The sequence below is a fragment of the Puntigrus tetrazona genome, chromosome 6, assembly GCF_018831695.1.
Source record: "Puntigrus tetrazona isolate hp1 chromosome 6, ASM1883169v1, whole genome shotgun sequence".
Lineage (NCBI taxonomy): Eukaryota > Metazoa > Chordata > Actinopteri > Cypriniformes > Cyprinidae > Puntigrus > Puntigrus tetrazona.
Window position 1 is genome coordinate 13481263 of NC_056704.1, and position 18463 is coordinate 13499725.

The 18463-nt window shown below is 39.2% G+C and overlaps 2 protein-coding genes across 7 annotated transcripts in view; both read right to left on the bottom strand.

Moving 5' to 3' along the window:
* Positions 1 to 8687: 8687 nt before the first annotated feature.
* gfi1ab (growth factor independent 1A transcription repressor b) lies at positions 8688 to 14334 on the bottom strand. Its single transcript, XM_043242777.1, has 7 exons — positions 14209 to 14334; positions 11460 to 11664; positions 10990 to 11178; positions 10150 to 10547; positions 9933 to 10070; positions 9678 to 9843; positions 8688 to 9586 (listed from the first exon to the last, which is right to left on the bottom strand). Exons 2-7 carry the CDS (start codon positions 11569 to 11571, stop codon positions 9408 to 9410), a joined length of 1182 nt encoding a protein of 393 aa, XP_043098712.1. The 5' UTR covers positions 11572 to 11664; positions 14209 to 14334; the 3' UTR covers positions 8688 to 9407.
* A 538-nt stretch (positions 14335 to 14872) lies between these two features.
* The window catches only part of evi5b (ecotropic viral integration site 5b), a 39306-nt gene continuing 35715 nt past the window's right edge, over positions 14873 to 18463 (bottom strand). For 5 of the 6 annotated variants that reach the window (XM_043242771.1, XM_043242768.1, XM_043242769.1 and 2 more), the window contains one exon: positions 14873 to 16870. In XM_043242771.1, the coding sequence (XP_043098706.1) occupies positions 16598 to 16870 (273 nt within the window). In that variant the 3' untranslated portion in view covers positions 14873 to 16597. Of the gene's footprint in view, positions 16871 to 17510; positions 17521 to 18463 lie in introns of all 6 variants that reach the window. The other variant, XM_043242772.1, reaches the window with a different exon arrangement.

Genomic DNA, 18463 nt, shown 5'->3' on the forward strand with positions numbered 1-18463 from the left:
TGCTTTGAGCAATTGAATGGGGAATTTCAAAATCTCAGTTTTCGAAGACCACAGGCATACAGCAAATGTCTTCTGCCTTGTCTCTTATGCCCAAAGATTTCTCCAGTTTCTCTGAATCTTTTGATTATGTGAAATACTGTAGATGATGAGATTTGCAAAGACTTTGCAATTTGATGTTGACGAACATAGGTGTTGAAATGTTCTACAATCTTTTTACACACTGTTTCACAGAAGAGTCTTTAACCAGCCTCTCTAAGACATCCCTTATATCTAATCATGTTACAAACCTGATGTCAATTCACTTAATTTGTTGATAGATGTTATCCCAGCTGAATCTTTTCAATATTTATTGCTTTTTCAGCCCTTTGTTGTCCCCGTGCCAACTTTTTTGAGACCTGTTAGCAGGCATCATATTTGAAATAAGCTAATTTATTGTATAAATGTATGTTCTTTTGTGAATAAAATATTGGTTCATGTGATTTGAAAGTCTTCTAGTTTTCATTTTATTCATATTTTAAAAAATGTCCAAACATATCTGTTGTTTTAATTATAAACTTTTGCACAGCGAAAACTAAAATTAAAGATTCTTAAATCTGTATATTTCCTTTTTATGTCCTTATCACAGACAAGCATACTATGCTTGTTTGCACTTTTTTTTTCAAATAGCATGCTGACAGAACTATTTACTCCATCCTTCTCTTGCCTATTTCTTGGCAAGAGAGTGGCCCTAAAGGCCCCTAGAGGCCATGTCTAGAGCTGACGCTGTCTGCCAGTATCCCTCCCTAAACCCCAGCGAGCTTGTCAAGAAAAACTGTGCTGTTTAGGGGTTGCTCCCTAGAGTCTGTGCCTTAGCTTTCACCGCCTTGCCTACAGATGGACTTCTGTGTTTGATTTGGAACAGTGCACTTTATATGGACAAGGCTCAGATTTTCCCTTCCCCATGATTTAGTTATTGCTAAGATTAAAAAACGGAATAATAAATATTGCGATTCATAGACACTACTAAAATCAGCTAGGCCTTGATGTACTGTATCATAGTTAACTTAAAAATGTCTAACAAATGCAACTGAAAATGTTCGGCATATATGTTTATGCACTCAATCTTCCAGATAGTAGCAACATCTGTACAGAATGTTTTCTGAGTGTTGTCAAAGTGACTAGGACCATGGGGAGGAGAACACAACAGATCCATACAACCATACAGGTGCTTCTATTGCTGATGCCTGCTTGCCCTTTTGTAAATCGGCATTTTGATGGAAGTTACCTGTGTTGAGTTGTTCCAAATCAATAAGTACAGTGTGGGAACCTTAATTGACAAGGATAACGCTGGCCTCTTTTCTGAAGCAGAGACACCCCGTCTGGCTTTGATCAATACAACGGCTGAGTCCACTTGTGTGCTTGGGTACCCTGTGCCTTCATCTCTGTAGGCAACCCCCAATGGCAGAAGAGGCTAGGATGTTACATATGAACAGGCTGTCAAAGCAATTTTGTCAGTCTGCTCATTCTCTGGTGTTTAGAGATGCTGACACACTGTGTACTGGTTCCCATGATTTTATTGAGGTGATGGAAGCTTTTAGGCGTTTTTTTCTCTCTCCCCTTCCTCACTCCTTTTATCCACATGTAAAAGTGTTGTAATCTGTATTCCTTCTGCCAAAAACACATTGGTTTTCAGTCTTTTTATTTGTTTGTTTGTTTGTTTGGTGTATTATAACTTTTAGTCAGCATTTTTTACTCCTCTAGTGTAAATATAGGTGACAATTTTTATGATCTATTCTTGAGATTTTTCGTTTATTAAAATTTCCAAGCTATATGATTTTAAGTTTTTTTTTTTTTATCAAATATTTTGGTCCAAAATCATTTTCCATGAAAAATGGAACTGTTTCCACCAAAAAAAAACAGAACAACACTATTGCGGCTATTTATACTAAATACTTTTGCTGCTTCATATCTTACCTTTTGTTACAATTTCTATTGTTATATATAATATAATTGTAATCAGACTGTAAATTATCTGTTTTATTTATTGGAATGGTGACATTATTTCTTTCTATTGTTATTTTATATCTCACAACTGTTTGCAGTTTGATTGTATCTTGCCATTCTAAGTTCATATCTTGCAATTGTGGTTTTACATATCACAAATGAAACTTTATTTCTAGTGACTGTGACATTCTCATAATTCTACTTTTCTTGTGGCTTAAACTCTAAATTGCAGTTTGAACCTTATCAAATTTACTTCATATCTCACAAACACAATTATTTTATACCTCACGATTGCAGCTATACTGTATTTCTCATAAAATGAGCTTTACATCTCACAATTGTAACTATATTTTGGTGTGACTTTTCTAGCGCTGTAAAATTACTATTTTTGGCGTGATAAATCAAGTAAATGTGATTTGGAGGTCAGTAGCCACACCTGCCTCTTCATGCTGTTGTTGTGCAAACACCTTTAGCTGGACTGTGTGGAAAGCAGGTTGGAAAAACTCAGAGTTGATTTGAGCAGATCAGGTACTGGTTGTGATCATTAATGATTTAACATACACCAGCGGGAAAACGAGCAGGGCCAAGTCTCGAGTCTCATCTACCCCTGCAACCCAGATCTTTGTCTTTGTAAGGCTGTCGCTCAGATCGCCTTAGTCTTTTACATCGAAAAGAATCAAAATGAGTCTTTATTTTGCATATGTTTCTCTCTTTTGAAATATTTAATGTGGGATAAAATGAACTTCACAGCGATAGGTGTCGCTGCATATGCCCACAGTTGTCTAAAGGTGGCTTGTATCAGAAAAAAATTATGTTGAACTTAACATGAATGCGTTACCACTTTTTGATTAAACTCTATACTTTTTCGTAACAGCCTTGTCTATACTGTGCATAATTATATTTTTTCTGCCGGCCTTGGGTCATTATTATCTAATGCAATCAGTCTGAGTGCGATTTATCCAACAAAGATCATGTTTGACAAAGGGAAGACAATACATTTTTAAACCAAGTGGCGGGTACACAAATATATGTTTTGATGAAGCTTTCTCTTTTGTTCCTTTCACACTTCACTGCCCATAAGAGAGTCAACACCGACCACATTCACACAACAGCAGAAAAACATCACAGCTGTTCCCACATACACCACTACATGGCACAGCCTTTTATCTCTAGTGCTTTTAAACAGTGTAGGAACATATCAGCGTGTCTGAGTTAGCGAGCGAACGTGTTGGTGTATTTGCGGGTCTAGTGTCAGAATGCGTCTGTGTAGGAGGCCGGGGCGAGCGCGTGTGCGTGCTGGACCTCGGGGACTTTGGAAGTACTTACCAGCTCACTGCAGACTGCTTGATCCGTTGAGAAGCAGTGCAGTGGTTTGATGGTGCTGCAGAGTGACACATGACTACACAGACCCCGAACAGACATTAGCACAGGCTTCAGCAAACCTACATCTGAGCCTCAAATCATTCATTAAATCAGAACATCAAAAGGAACTTTACTTGAATGCCTCAACATTAATTTTTTATTATTACTGAGAATAAATCTTTTGTCATTTTTCTCACCACCGTCTCCCGTCTCTCTCTCTCTCTCCCTCTATTAGTCTCTACATATCAGCTTGCTGCATCCCTTTCTCCTTCTCTAGTTTGATACATCCTTTTGCTTGGCTTGGTATTTTGTGAAATGGATCTTATGAATTTTTCAGAGAGGTTCATTGCTTTAGTCAGGCCTGGTTAAGTAGAGGATTGTATCAGTTCGCAACCTTTTAGGCTGCGTCCGTACTCTTTCCAAAATCATGTTGTTTATAGAGGAGAGATTTAAGGTTATTGACATTAAAAGATAACGACTAATAATATTCTAGTGTTATAAACAGCCTGTACTGAAACTTTACTTTGCAAAACTCTTCATTTTATTTTTCTATTGTGGCTAGTTGAAGAAATGCACGAACTGTTACGTAAAAGATTTTAGAGCTTTTAATTCTACTGCAACTGTGCTTGGGCCTGTCTGTCACTTTGTATTTGTTTCTGACCTGAGAGGTTTTTTTTTTGTTCAACCTTTTACTAACATGAATCCTTTTAGTGCTTTTGTCAGGATTCATATGCTATTAGATTACTCTTTAAATGTTGATGAAACAGAGCTATAGTGATGTACTCCGGCTAAAGAAAATGCTCCCTAGCAGGATGAATTAGATATAATGTCGTGGAAATTTGACTTATTGATGGGGGTAGGGGAGGAAGGCCTAGATTTCTGGGAAATGTTAAATGTTTTTTAGGGTATACTTTCCATTAGTGTCAATCACATCTCATCATATTTCCATAGTTTTTGTAATCCATAAATGAAATTAAATATCTATTACACACAGATTTGTTACACATTTTACCAAATTGAATTTTTATGTCATTAATATGTCAATTTTTATGTTCATACGTACATTTTCATATGTTATTGCAGCGATGAGTAACACATCACAGAAAGATCTGTTGATTCCTTAAACACAACATTAATCAGAATCCATTCACAGCACAAAACATCAGCATCTGTGTTTTTAAATGAATCTAGTGAGTCAGTGATTCAATAACACATTTATAAAGTAAGTCACTTGCTTCATTCCTAAATGAATCAGCGTTTGAATCTACTGGAAGCTTATTAGACATGTTTTTAAGTATATCTTTGCAGTTATTTAACTTATTTCATATTTTTTATATTCGTTAAACGTGCGAAAATACACCTACAAGCCACTTTTGTTTTCTTCTGTGCCACTTGTAGTACAGATTCATTTTGTTAATACTGATTAAGTTTTTGCAGCTTAAAAATACCTTTTTGGAATTTGACATAAAAGATTGTATAAAAAACTAGCTAGTATCAAATATCAGCTAGTAATGGAAAGGCACATTTTTTAATCAGATTATTAATTAGAAGCGCTCCTTAAAAGAAAATGAAGCGTAGAGCTCTGCCTTTGCATCTCCTTTTGAGCCACGGCTAGCATCCAAATACTGGTAGTGATATGTAATGCTAAATGAAGCAGATAAACATGTCTTTAAATGAGCAGCGACCCACTGCACCCACCTTTCAGCAGCTGGTGGGGGCTCTCTCGGCTGCGTGCTGTGCAGGGCTTGGCGAGCCCCTCTGCGAGATAACTAATGGAAAAGCTTTCAGGGCCTTAAACCTGAAGGAAAACGTCAGCTCACATTTGGCCGCTCACCCAGGTCTAATGTCTCCCAATCGTGGCAATCGCCACTGGTCTTGCCCATTTTTACCAAGACCCCCACACTCAGCTTTTTCCCTGTTACACACACATACTTCAATCCCAACTGACTGACTTTAGAACGTGCCAGGACTCAGGAGACTTACCTTGTTAAACAGTCTTGAAAACAACAAGGACTTCAAAACAAAAGTGTGGCGTTTGGGCAGTAAAAGCACGGTACTCAGGTTCAGCCGGGACATCCCAGAGCAGACTGGAAAAATGCTCCCTGTTCCCCTGGGTCTGTACTGAGGTGTCATGTCAAGCTGGAATAGGATGAATAGGAGCAGACAGACACATTACACTGATGGCCTCACAAACTGTAACCTGATGCAGAGTTTAAAGCAAATCAGACTTTGCTATCCAGATTACTTTTTAATTCACAGATGTATTTGTTTTATTTAGCACGTCACACTAATTTGCATATCCATTTTTGCCATATTATATAAGCTGCAACCATTTGTATAGCAGAATAGTCACAAAAGAGTTTTATTAATTGTGCTACAAAATGTGATATACATATACATGGTTATTCTAGTCTTTAAAATATTTATTTTCATCTAGTATAATTCATAAAAAGCTGTGCAAACCGTTCTTCTCACAGGTAGTGTGAGGGTCTGTCATCTGTGCCAAGCAAATACCCTGTTATGTTTTTTTTTTCTCTCTCTTTCTTTTTATTCTATCTACCTTTCTTTCTAAAATCATGAATAATTTGTATCCTCACCCTACTGCCTGATGACAGCTGTGCAGTTGTCTTGCAGTCTATTTTTCAGATCAAGTAAATAATGAATAAAGCGCCACAACAAAAGAACACAGTATCTGAGCCCTGCCTCGCTGAGGCCTTCCACTGCTCTCCCATCACAGGGGTGCAGACGCCTGGCATTTCTTCTGTCGCTAAAAAAACAAACGTGCCATACAGTACTTACCGATTTCTGCTTAATTATGCTTAATAATGTAATGTTTATTTTTATGCAACACACACCATAACCAATCCACCCATCTTTTCTATTAAAGTGTCTTTGGTTTTCAGACTGTTATTAAAAATATATTTCAAATCCAGCATTTAAGTCACAATTTGGAGGATTCCTAGGTTTTAGTTTATATTGTGTGTCTGTCATTAAAGAACATAGGCGTTTTTCTGATTATTTGTTTTTTAAAATGTTTTGTATAGGTTTATTATCAACATCATTGAATTTGCTCAAAATTATAGTATTATTTACTTCTCACGTTTATTCTCATGTCATTCCGAACCTCTTTGACCGATGACTTCTATGGAGCATAAAGATGATATTTTGTGTAATTACTTTTGGGTTGGTTCATTTTTGTTTGTTTGTTTTGCTTTTAAAATAGCAAAGGCTCCAAATAGTAGGCTCATCAAAATATCTGCTTTTGTATTCCACAAAAGAAAGTCATTCAAGCTGGAAACGACATGACGGTAATTAAACAGTGGCAGAATTATGACCGAATAAATCTGGGAGGACTGTTGGTTTGAATAGCTGTGAAGGCTGATTTAATTCAATTAAAAACTGGCTTTTTCATCTAAAACCTGAGTAAAGCTTGAGATATGCTTCATATTTTATTTGCAGCAGTCATAATAACCCTAAGCACCATTTTACCACCATGTAAATATTTCCATGTATAACTTTCTAAAACTTTTTTGTCTTAAATATACCAGACAGATTATTGCAACTTTAATGTTTTGCTTTGTTAGTGTAGGGTGTGTGTGTGTGTGTGTGTGTGTGTATTTGTAAGCCAAAGACTGAAGTGCTCTGATTACTCACCCACTGAAATTGATTGGGCTCTTTCCAGGACTTCTTCTATTCATATTTGATATGCCTGGAGGCTGTGGGGCAACGGTCTTAAAACCCTCACTACTGAAATCTGGCCTGGCCTAATGGTCCACTTGAAGCTTGCACTTTCCCTCTGAGTGAACTGCAGAGGATTGAAACAAATGTGGTGGATACTTACCTAAAGTTAAGGCAGTGCAATCCCTGCAGCACCCAGGACCACATGCACACTGAGTCTATTCTTACTCTAATGTTCTCCAACCAACGCTGCATTTTAAATGACGGACATGACTACAATGATTCTGTCAATCCGACAGTCATGAAAGAGGAGCGGATGAGTCCCAAATATTCCTCTGCCGTTTTCCTCTGGATCCCACAGCCGTGCTCTTATGGAATAATTATGCATTTTCATGTTCCCCGCAGTCAAATCTTCAGGGTTTTAAAATATTAAGCATTTTCACGGGTATAAATGCAGTAAGATTTGAGCCACGAAAAGTCTGTGATTTCAGTCAACGTATAAGAGGTGCTTAGCGTTCTTCCTAAAAAAAAAACACAAACAAACAAAAAAAAAAACCGTGTGCGTCCGACAAGGATTTAATTTTGGAAAAAAATCTTGCGGTACTTTTCGAAAATCGGGATCCGGCGTATATAGGCGGTTGCGGTTTTGCAAACAGATTTTAGGCTGTACATTATTTACCTTCTCTGTGCCAGATCCTTAGAAAAGTTGACGTTATATCCCGGGGCCATGTCAGGCTGCAGGGAAGCAGAATCCTCCGACCCGCCCTATTGTTCCGCGGGAGGGAACTGTTTCTGCTGAATAAACTCCCTTTATTTACACTCAGTTTGGTTAACAGGACAAATTCAAGAGTGTTTAGAGTGTAAATAAAAGGGGATAATTATTTTCGTGGTCAGATAAGGTAGAAAAACAAATAGACGTTCGATTGGACGATACCTGCATCTGATTTTTAAAAAACAGGCATTATTTAAAATTCGATTTTAAAAATCAAGGTTTTGGCCAGATTGGTCCTGTTTTTGAAGACTAATTGATCTGGAATGCATCATTGTGTTAATTATGCATTGAAGTGTAAAATAAAGCGTATAAATCATAGGCTGGTATTTAATAAATGTGACATTCATTTCTCGGTCTGTGCAATAAATCGTTGGAAAATCGAGAATCATGTGTCTGGAACTAAGTGGATAAAAACGCCTATTAAAAGTATTAATTCGAGAAAAAAAAGATTTTGGTATTTTCATTAAGAACATTTGATTATATATATTATCGGTTTTCACTTTATTTCTTTTACGACTACTGTCTCTCAGGCTTCAGTGAATTAGTAGGCTGAGATGTACTTGTATTTAAAGATATAAGATATAGTTGATCGACCGCCTTTATTTTTCCACATTTTCTCTTTCCTTTATAATAAAAAATAACCTTTTACGTTCCCATATTTATTGTCTTGAAAATAACTCACCGATTTGGAATTTCCCGCAGTTTCGAATAAACCATTTTTATTTTAAAATAATAAGATTCTTAAAATAATGAAACGCTTTCATTCACAGTCATGAGCTAAAGGCGAGTTATTTGTAGCGCTGTACAGAGGTTTTATAAATCCGTATGAATCGACAGGCTACACAAACTTTCATAATTAAACAAATAAAGAAAACAATGCACACGAAACGTCTCTCCTTAAAATTCTTTATTCCAATAAATAGTGTAAATGATATAAAACAGATTTAATTTAATTTAATTTAGCGATTAAATTTATTCGAAAAGGTATAGACAATTGAGTTGTATTTGTTTATTCGGGCTAAGCTAAAGAAAACGAAAAGGAAAAAAAAAAAAAGATGAACGGAAAGACTTCGACAGGTTGCCAGATCATATAAGTTTAGGCTATAGTACACAAACAATCCTTTTATTGATGAAATCTCGCAGTCTATTGTAGTGCTTGTTTTGCCAGCATTCCCTCCGCAGCCTCGAAAAACAAAGTGGCATTCTTTTGAGATGCGGTGATTTTTCTCTCCTTCAGCTGATATTTTGGGTGATACAGTGTCCTTTCTCGCGGCGGTTATATTTCGTCCCTGATTATTTTGGTGATAATATTTTGGGTTCAGACACGGTGCCCGGCATGTCTCTGCAGCGGGCTATTGATCTGGATGGAGATACCCTGTGATGCCCCGCACAGCATCGCCTCGAAAGCTGCCAGACCTGCTGGCCTGCCGCTGACTCGTAGGCAAACCTCACCGAGCATAAACAGCTCTACGGCTAATGTAAACGCTATTAGTCGCCTACTCTAAAACACTGATTTAATGTTTCATGAATGAGCATCTGCGGCTCGTTAAATTAAAAAAAAAATAAAATAAAAAAGTCCCGATAGTGTTTGGTAAAGTCCCGAAGCGTCCCCTCACTTCAGCCCGTGCTGTGTTTCCTTGTGTCTTCTCAAATCGACCTTGCGCTGGAACCCTTTGCCGCAGAGGTCACATCCAAACGGCTTGAATCCGGTGTGTTTTCGGCTGTGCGTTATCAGATTGGAGCTCTGACTGAAAGCTTTCCCACACACCTGGCATTTGTGTGGCTTCTCCCCTGGGAGAGAAAACCCGCACGTCAGCGTTTCTGCCCAAAATCGCGTTTTTTTTTTTTTATAGATAAAGCCGTTTCCGCGTATTTAGCTCACCTGTGTGGATGAACGTGTGTTTCTTCATGTCTGACTTCTGGTGAAACCTCTTCCCGCAGTACTGGCACGGATAGGGCCGCGTGTCGGAGTGTATGAGGAGGTGCGTGGACAGAGTGGACGACCTTTTAAAACTTTTCCCGCAGATTTTACAATCGAAGCTTCTCTCCTGTGGGACGAAAGGCGTGTTGTTATTTAACTTAGATGTGTTTGCTGTGATTTTCATCATAACGCACGCGCCCCCAATAAAGTACGTACTTGTGAGTGCACGGCTCTGTGTTGTTCCAGACTGACCGCGTGTCCAAACGTTTTCCCGCAGATGTCGCAAGCGAAGGGCCTCGTTCCGCTGTGCGACCTCCGGACGTGCACTTCCAGGCCGTGCGGAGTAGAAAACACCTGTGGAACGGAAAGGGCGGTCTTTAACGAGGTCTAGCGTCTGGTTCATACAGCGGGCCGACTGCGCCGGGTACGTTACCTTGCTGCATTTGATGCATTTGTACGCGCCGTTCAACAGGAGGCGGCTACACATCGCGTCGGAGCCGGCTTTCATCTCGGGTCCTTTTCCCAGGATGTTGCTGTCATCGTAAAGCGCAGAGGCGGTGGCGCGCTCGAACAGGGTGGCGGTGGGACTGTAACTGTTGTAGATGCTCGCGCCGGACCCCCTTTCGGTGAAGAGCGAGGACTCGACCACGCGGTCATTGTAGTAGGCCGGAGGAGCGGGTCGCTCGAGGTCCAGAGAGTGGTGATGGTTGAGAGTATGCTGTACCAGCTGCCTGATTTCACATCCAGAGTACCTGCTCCACGCGTAAGGCCTGAAGGGGACGGCGAATGGCTGCGTTTCCTCAGCGGAGGGCGAAAAGGACTTTTCTGACTCTAAAATAAAATAAAATCGAGCGTGTAATTAATTCCGCGTAGCAAATAAACCTGTTCGGGATTTTACAGTGCAGCTTAGGATCACATTATTTTAACAATAGGCTACGTTAAGTACATTTTTATATCTAAATCTGTTGATGTTCACTTAATTGGCAAATAAAAACGTTTTAAAAGGATTTACAATTAGCCTACATAATTTAGACAGCATTTGATCCGAAATGAAGGAAGCGTGCCCATGCAGCCGGGCTGTTGTGGTGTCTAACCTCATGCAAATTTTCACCGACGCGTAATATGTTTTGGTAAAAACAAAACTTTTGAAAACGGGTTGACAAGAATATTCGCGTGCAAAGGAAAGCGTCGGTCGCGCGGGCTGGCAGGCACCCCGCGCGTCCACATTTAAAGAGACAGGCCATCTTAAACGCGTTAATAAATGTGTCCGTACCAGGTGATGCTGATGGTGATGGAGGTCGCCAGAAGTCTTCGTAATCCGAGGAGCGGTCGCACACGCTTCCCCCGCAGCTGAGAGGAGACTTGGAAGAAAGATCAGCTTGATCCACCAGCTGAGAGTCCGGCGAACAAGCGCCAGCAGTGTCTCCCGGCAGGGCATCCGACTCCTCTGAAGTTTTGCTTTCTGTTATGACATTTATTTTTGTCGTTTAAAATATTTATCTCACAGCTGTTCGCAAACATTTAATGTAGGCTACTACGCAAAATCTAGACTCTGGAGGCTCTCCCACGCAAACGTAAAAAAAAATCAGCCAGCTATTTTACTTTCTTTCTTAGTCAAGCTCAAATCTTTTACCTGTTAGGAATGTGAAAAATAATCCTTACGGTTATGGTTTTGAATAGATGTTGCTTGACGTAATTGTTTTTCGCATTGTTTACACTAAACCGAATGAATTTTTGACATACCTGCACATATGTGAGCTAAAATAGTATCAAGCCTGCTGTAGTCATCCTCCAAAGATCGGGGCTGGTGGTAGCTGTGCGCTTTTTTGCTCTTCACCAAGAAAGACCTAGGCATTGTGTCTCCTCTGGTTCCTTCCTGTTGTGTCCTGAGTCATTAGTGAAGATCAAGCAATCTGTCAGATCCACGGATGCGGCGGCTTTTTTATCTCTGAAAAGATTTGAAGACCATTGGTTGAGCGGCGCGTCTGTATAGAGGATACGGCGGGGTGGGAGCATGCGTGAAGCAGCTCTCTCGTCTGCCAGGTGTTATGAAGACAGGTGCTTTAAAGGAACAACTAGCGAGCCTTAGGCCTGTGATTGGTCCGCCCCTCTGCGGGAGGACAGACAGGTCCGGGGGGAACCGCGGCTATCAGGATAAGTGATACACTGTTTTATCAATGTGTTACTCAATCCCTAGCTGCAGGGGGAGAGGAAACGCAGCCTGTGCCTGCTCCCTCTTTAGACTGATTTGAGCAGGTAGGCTGTTCATGATACAACAATAATAATAAGTAAATAAAAACAGTTTACATTAAAAAAAAACAAAACTGACAAAAATTGTAGCACAAATTTCAGTTTTTGCTCATTTTCTGTTTTGTTAACACAATGGAATCGATGGATTGGCCTAATACGTGTAAATAGTAACACAGTTTAGGCCTATTTATTATGTGCAGTAGCTATATACGAACATCAACAAAAATCGAGATTAATCCTAAATGAAGGCTACTATATTTTTACAATTATTTTCGTTTGCTACTTTAGCAATTGCACACTTTGATAAAAAAAAACCCAGTTCTATTTAAATTTAAATCTCTCTCTCTCTCTCTCTCTTCATATATATATATATATATATATATATATATATATATATATATATATATATATATATATATATATATATATATATATTTTATTATGTTAGTTTCAGGTTAGGCCTGGTCTATGTGTCAACTTTTTTTTTTTAATTTTCGCCACGCCCCCTCATGTACAATTCCATAAAAAGAGTCATGACAATCTAAACGTCAAAACAACAATTGGTCCTTTATAACGACTTTTAACGCCTGTTTTTCAGTCCTATTACGATTTGTAAAAACAAAACAAAAACATATTTATTGAAAAATAAACGGACGTTTGTATAAATATCAACATTAAAATTAATTTCTAATAAACACGAATTTCCATGCCCTTGAGAAGAGCGGCCGAGTTAACAAAACAGTTACAGCCAACCCAGTGTTCGTCTTTAAACATCTGATCATTTTAACTAAACATTTGATTCAAAGAATTATTAACACTTTTAAAATGGAAAATCGACCATTTTTTTTTTGTAGTGAAATTTGCATTATCTCTACATGCTCCTCGAAGTTGAACATCTTAACACGCCGCTTGTGTTTCGGTCTCTTTTTTTAGTTCATTAAGCGGGCTTCATCAAAGCGATAAGGTGAAGCTTGTTTTTTGCAGCCTCGGAATCAAGCCGTCCACACGCCAGCGGGGTCACGGCGCTCTCGGGTTTCGTGTCTGCTCGCTGAACAGAGCCGCCTTGTTCGGGGCGGACGCCGGGGATCTGTCGCGGACCCGACAGGGACACGCATTCAGCTCGCGCGGCAGACAAGCAGTGGGAGCCCGCAGCCGGTCCGTCAGTCTGCGTCTCACCTGCCTCTGACTCGTGACAGACGTGTCCTAAATGCATCGCTTCGCTTCACTTACACGGAGCGCAGTAAAGCTGAGAGGCAAAAAAAAAAAAAAAAAAAGCTGCAAAAAACGATGCGGTCAAACCGTTTTTAAGTTTCTGCTTCAAGCAGATCGCTTTTTGACCGGCCTGCGTGGATTTATGAAATCTGTCTCGCCCATCGGTAGACTACACTGATAGCCTACCTACAATCACACGGTCCAGGATCTGCAGAAGAGTGTGCGGAGCCCAGGAAATCAAAGCGCAATGTGCCCTCGGTCGATTAGACATGCCACCGCAGGGCATCCGGGAGACAGGACGCCGATAACGCCGTATTCAAACACGAGAGGCAGTTTGCTTTCGCTAAAATCACATATTTACAGCCTATGTATCCCGAATAACGAAAGTGGCAGAAACGCAAAGCTAGCTGACTAACAGGAGGCTGTACAATAAGGGAGGAAACCGCTCAGTCTCAGCACCAAACACTTTTGATTTTCACAGAACGGTGAGCTGTAAAGCAACTCACAGAATAAAATAAACGAGAAGTTAGAAAATAGCTAAAAGGATGATAATAATAATAATAATAATCCTGATTAATCTCGTTGCCTGTTTTTTTTTCTGAATGCCATTTTTTTAAATATAATGAGCATTGTATTACACTATATTACACTAAAATACGGCGCATAATTAGTCGTTGCAAAGATTATGAAGATAATATAAAGATGTTTCTCCGAACAACCAAAAACGTCCCGGGGCTTTTCTCAGATATTCGTTAGCTTCGTCCTAACTGAGAAACGAATGTCATCAGCGAAATACCAAACGCTGCGAATCAAATCATTTACGTTTGCTCTGATAAAACAACGCCGAGACGTGTCAAGGAGTTTTATTAATGTTAAATCCGCAGGTACAGTATGAAACTTCGAGCATAACGGGAAACGCGCGGACTGTGATTTTTGCTCTCAGCGAAACCCTGATTGAAATATTCGGCTACTTTTTGTACCTAACAATCGCTTTAAATCCTCGTTCACCGACGGGATCCGCAGATCTTACCTGATCGCAGGGCTCGCTGTGAGATGAAGGCAGGACGCTCGGGGTTTAGTTCGAGGAGAAGAGCGCGCAGCCCATCTCATCTCATGGGTTTTACGCGTAAGAGACAAAAAGCTTCCTGAACGTTATTTGCGACACATCTCAAAAGCAATCCGGTATAAGGAAGGCTGTACCTTCAGCAGCTGTTGATCTAAGCGCAATGCATGAAACGTGAAAGCGTTTTATTTGGCAGTTACATAAAATTTAAATACATCTCGCACAACACAGGAAAGAATGCACGTCCAATGCATTTTTTTTCTTGATTTCTAGAAACAAATGAGCTAAATTGTGTTGTGTGTATTATACATGTATATATATATATATATATATATATATATATATATATATATATATATATATATATATATATATATATATAGTTTCTCTAAAAATATATATATATATATATATCTATATATATCTCTATATATTTCTATACATATCTATCTATCTATAGATCTCTATATCTCTCTCTCTCTCTCTCTCTCTCTCTATCTATATATATATAAAAAAAGACATGACTACATTTTGGACTCATCAAGCAGCTTGTTTATTAAACAATGACTTATTTTCTTTAAATTCTGATGCTGCGTGGAAAAATGCGAACAAAGCACATTCGTAGGCCAGCCACTATCAAATGATATTTTTATTGTGTTCTGAATCATCATATCCATCATCTTCAAGACACTTATCTCGCTCTGTCAAGTCTGTAAAGCCTCCGATGCCCACAGGTACATTCCACAGGAATTTCATTTCTCGTAAGGTTTTAATTTAGATTAAATAATGTTTTTTTGCGCAATTACGTTAAATCACTTTAGTGTTCAGTGCTTCGCACGGTTGTTTTGCAAAGTCTCGTTTTCGTAGGTGAACTAGCCTACTTATGGGCAAATAGTGCACCAACATCTATCACAATGGGTTTTAAGGCTTGTTCTCGGGTGTTATTTATCTCCAGCCAAGCACAACCTCAGAAACAGCAGGCTGATGTGAAATAACTTCATTCCTTTGCTTCGAAATGGATTTCCAAAGTCTTCAAATGAACCACTGAGACACACGAACTCATTGGAGGAAAACGACAATGTAGAGTTAAGCTCAATTGACAAAAAACTGGGAACATTAGTAGTTTCCATTGTTGAAGTGATATGCGCGTCATCTGTGCAAAAAAGCAAACCGACTCAGAAGCTAGTTGGTACAAATATGAATAGAAAAAGAAAAGAAAAGGAGGGGTAGTCTGTGTACTTGTCTTCTCGTTGCCTGTGAGTGCTTGGCTTAAGTAAGGCCAGAAAAAAAATGAGAACGTTGTTCCACCAAACCAGCACTCCCTGCCTTCGACTCCATCAGTTTGCAGGTATTCATGATTCATAACATGCTCAGCATACCACACACTGTAGAAATATAGTAAATCAGCAAGGATTCCATTGAATGTTTCCAGGCACAAAACAAAAACTCCATTCTGTGAAATGGAGAACCGACTACATCAAAGCTACAGTACATAAGAGTTACTGGACAGCAGTGTGCCAGGAAAAGCTTTTGCCTCCAAAGACCTCCCAATTCAGTAATACATCCCTTTCAACTTAACTGTACAATACATTACAATATAGACATGACATCCATTGAATACATATTTTCAAGTAATAATGGAGATGGAACAAAAAAAAAAAAAATCGAAACATGTACATATTTACACAGATGCTGGTTCCTTGACCCACATTTATTGCGTTCAAGACCCCCGATCGTATAATTCATGCCAGAAAAACGAGGCTTGCTAACTTACGATATGACACCACTGTATTAATATGGAACAGTTTAATGTGCATTTAAAGATAATAGTGTTCCGTAATACGTTTCCCTCAAAAGGTATGCATTCACTGCTTTGTTGTGGTTTGTTAAAAAAAGGATGATTTAAAAAATAAAAGCTATGACAATGCAAATTCTTAATGCATAAAACACTACGCTATACAAAATTGCTTCTCATAATGTGAAAAAATCGTGGGGTATTAGAAACACCCCCTTTTTTAAGGTTTGGGAATCTCCTGCCACAAAATGTTGATTTTTACTACAAGGGTCTCAAAGAGCCTAAACAGGCCTATCGGTCGTCTTTTGTGAGGCCAAAATTAAAAACTGGTGCCAGGACAAACATCTGACGCATTTTGGCAAAAACAAAACAAATGCAGATGTAAACCGTGACCTTGAGAAAGATATGACTCCGTAAGTCCGTTTGTGAAGATGAACGAGGGGCTTTTCAAGTTCTCCAGTTCGAGTCCCGTGCTCAATGCTGTAGGCAGATTTAAAAGGCAAAGCTCACCGCTCTCCTTCCCAAACCTTCGATGGCAGTTTGTGTCACCAATCCAGATGATCACACTGTAGTCGTCTTATGGCTGCCATTTGAGGGCACGCTAAGTCGTAGGGCATCTCCCTCCTCATCACCCTCACTTTCTGAGTCCTCCAGGTTTGGATGTAGTGTGATCCGGCCTCTAACCTGATGACTGGTCAGCTGGGGCGACAGCTTCACTCCGTCTTCATCAGAGGACTGGTAGGATTCGTTGTCCCCTCCATAGTGATTGACTATATGAATCCCGTCAAAACTGGCTTGGCCGGGTAAGCCCTGCTGCCCTCTTAAGCATCGGATCTACGAGCAGACAAAGCGAGCGTCAGCACAACTGAAACTTTAACACCTCAGACGTTTGTTTGACAACATGCAAATGTAATACCAGGAAACTTTTTCTTCACAAAAGATAATGATAGGAAAGTAACAGTTGCAAAACACACGCTGATGCACAATCTCTAAACAGCACCGTCCATTTAAACAAACACACACAGTGGGATCATAAGCATCGAAATGCTTAATAAACGTACGCATGTAAAATGAGCTTTCTACACAAACGCATAATTGTCAGTACGGTCATAATTTTCTCACCTTTATGTTGTTTTAAACGCGTATGAACTTACCAGGACCAACGACTATCACTTAATGGATTAAAAAAATAAACAATAAAATTTGTAAAACACAAAATAGATTTGAGAGATAAGTTTTAGAACGACATGAGGGTGAGTAAATCATGAAAATTCACTTCAAAAGTCACTTGAGGGATTAGCCATGTATCATAGCAGTATAATACAATGCTCCAAAGCCATCAAACTGAAATTAAGTTCATGCTGAAACAAAGGCCAACTGTAAGCCAAAAAACAGTCCTTGTGTGAAATGTGGTTTTGAAATGAGAAACTCTTGAGGTATAACACACAGTCGATGGAGTTGTATGCTTTCTTACCTGAAACATTCTGCCACAGAAAGACAGACATGTGGGGAAAGACATATTCATGGGTATTTCAGTTTCACCATAATTAGTAACATTCCGTTCATGTCCCTTCCACACTGTAGTCACTCGAACTGATATTACTCGAATTTGAAAACTAAGAGTTTTAAAATGAGAAATTGTGGTAATTGTACGCAACGCTCATAGAAGAGGGCTAATGTGTGGGTTGTAAAAGCTACAGAAAGAAAAAGGTGAACAAGCCGGAAGACGGTGTCAAAATGGTAAGTGAGGCCACAAAAGTATGACAAGACATGACTGTGATGTTGAGAGATTAGCTCGAGTATGGTTTTGCTTGGTGCAAATGTGGCTGATTGGAAACCTCTCGCTGTTTAGCAACTACGTGATTTAAATAGCAACCAGATACGAGACATCCGTCCTTTTGTTTTAAGGTTATGACTAAGACAGCTTTAGTGTGGCTGTTCTTTTAAAGAACAACTTTACAACTACAAATCTCTAGTAAAATTTACAGAAGAATTACATTGATTTCGTAAAGGTCAGCGATTTTATTAAACTTGCCGTTATGCGCTTCTATGATAAGTGAAGTTAGCCTTGAAACTAAATTGTTGATTTAGAATAATTATCCACAATCAAAATGTCATATTAATATAACTCTAATAAAGCAAGAACATTTTTACAACAATTAAACTGCCCTTCTTTCAAACAACACAAATCAGTCTTGTTTGTAAGGGTTTGTGGCCACAGACAGGATTCGTGCTGCTGTTTGATTGTGCACGAAGAGGAACCTGGTAGGCTTTAGGAGGTAAAGCTGTCTTGCTGCACTCTGATGATAGGGATTGAGACGGCCCGAGAATGAACGATTTAGTAGAAAGTTGTTTGACCGCAAACCATAGCCTTTTGTTGTCAGTATTAGGCAGGAGACGAAAATCAGACTACATCCTGACCTGTAC

Bases quoted from the DNA above. Each gene is read 5' to 3' on its own strand.
- gfi1ab (XM_043242777.1), bottom strand. From the start codon at position 11,571: ATGCCTAGGTCTTTCTTGGTGAAGAGCAAAAAAGCGCACAGCTACCAC. The intron at 9,844-9,932 runs GTACGTACTTTA...TTCGTCCCACAG, and splicing joins ACAGAGCCGTGCACTCACAA to GAGAGAAGCTTCGATTGTAA. The intron at 9,587-9,677 runs GTGAGCTAAATA...TTTCTCTCCCAG, and splicing joins ACACACGTTCATCCACACAG to GGGAGAAGCCACACAAATGC.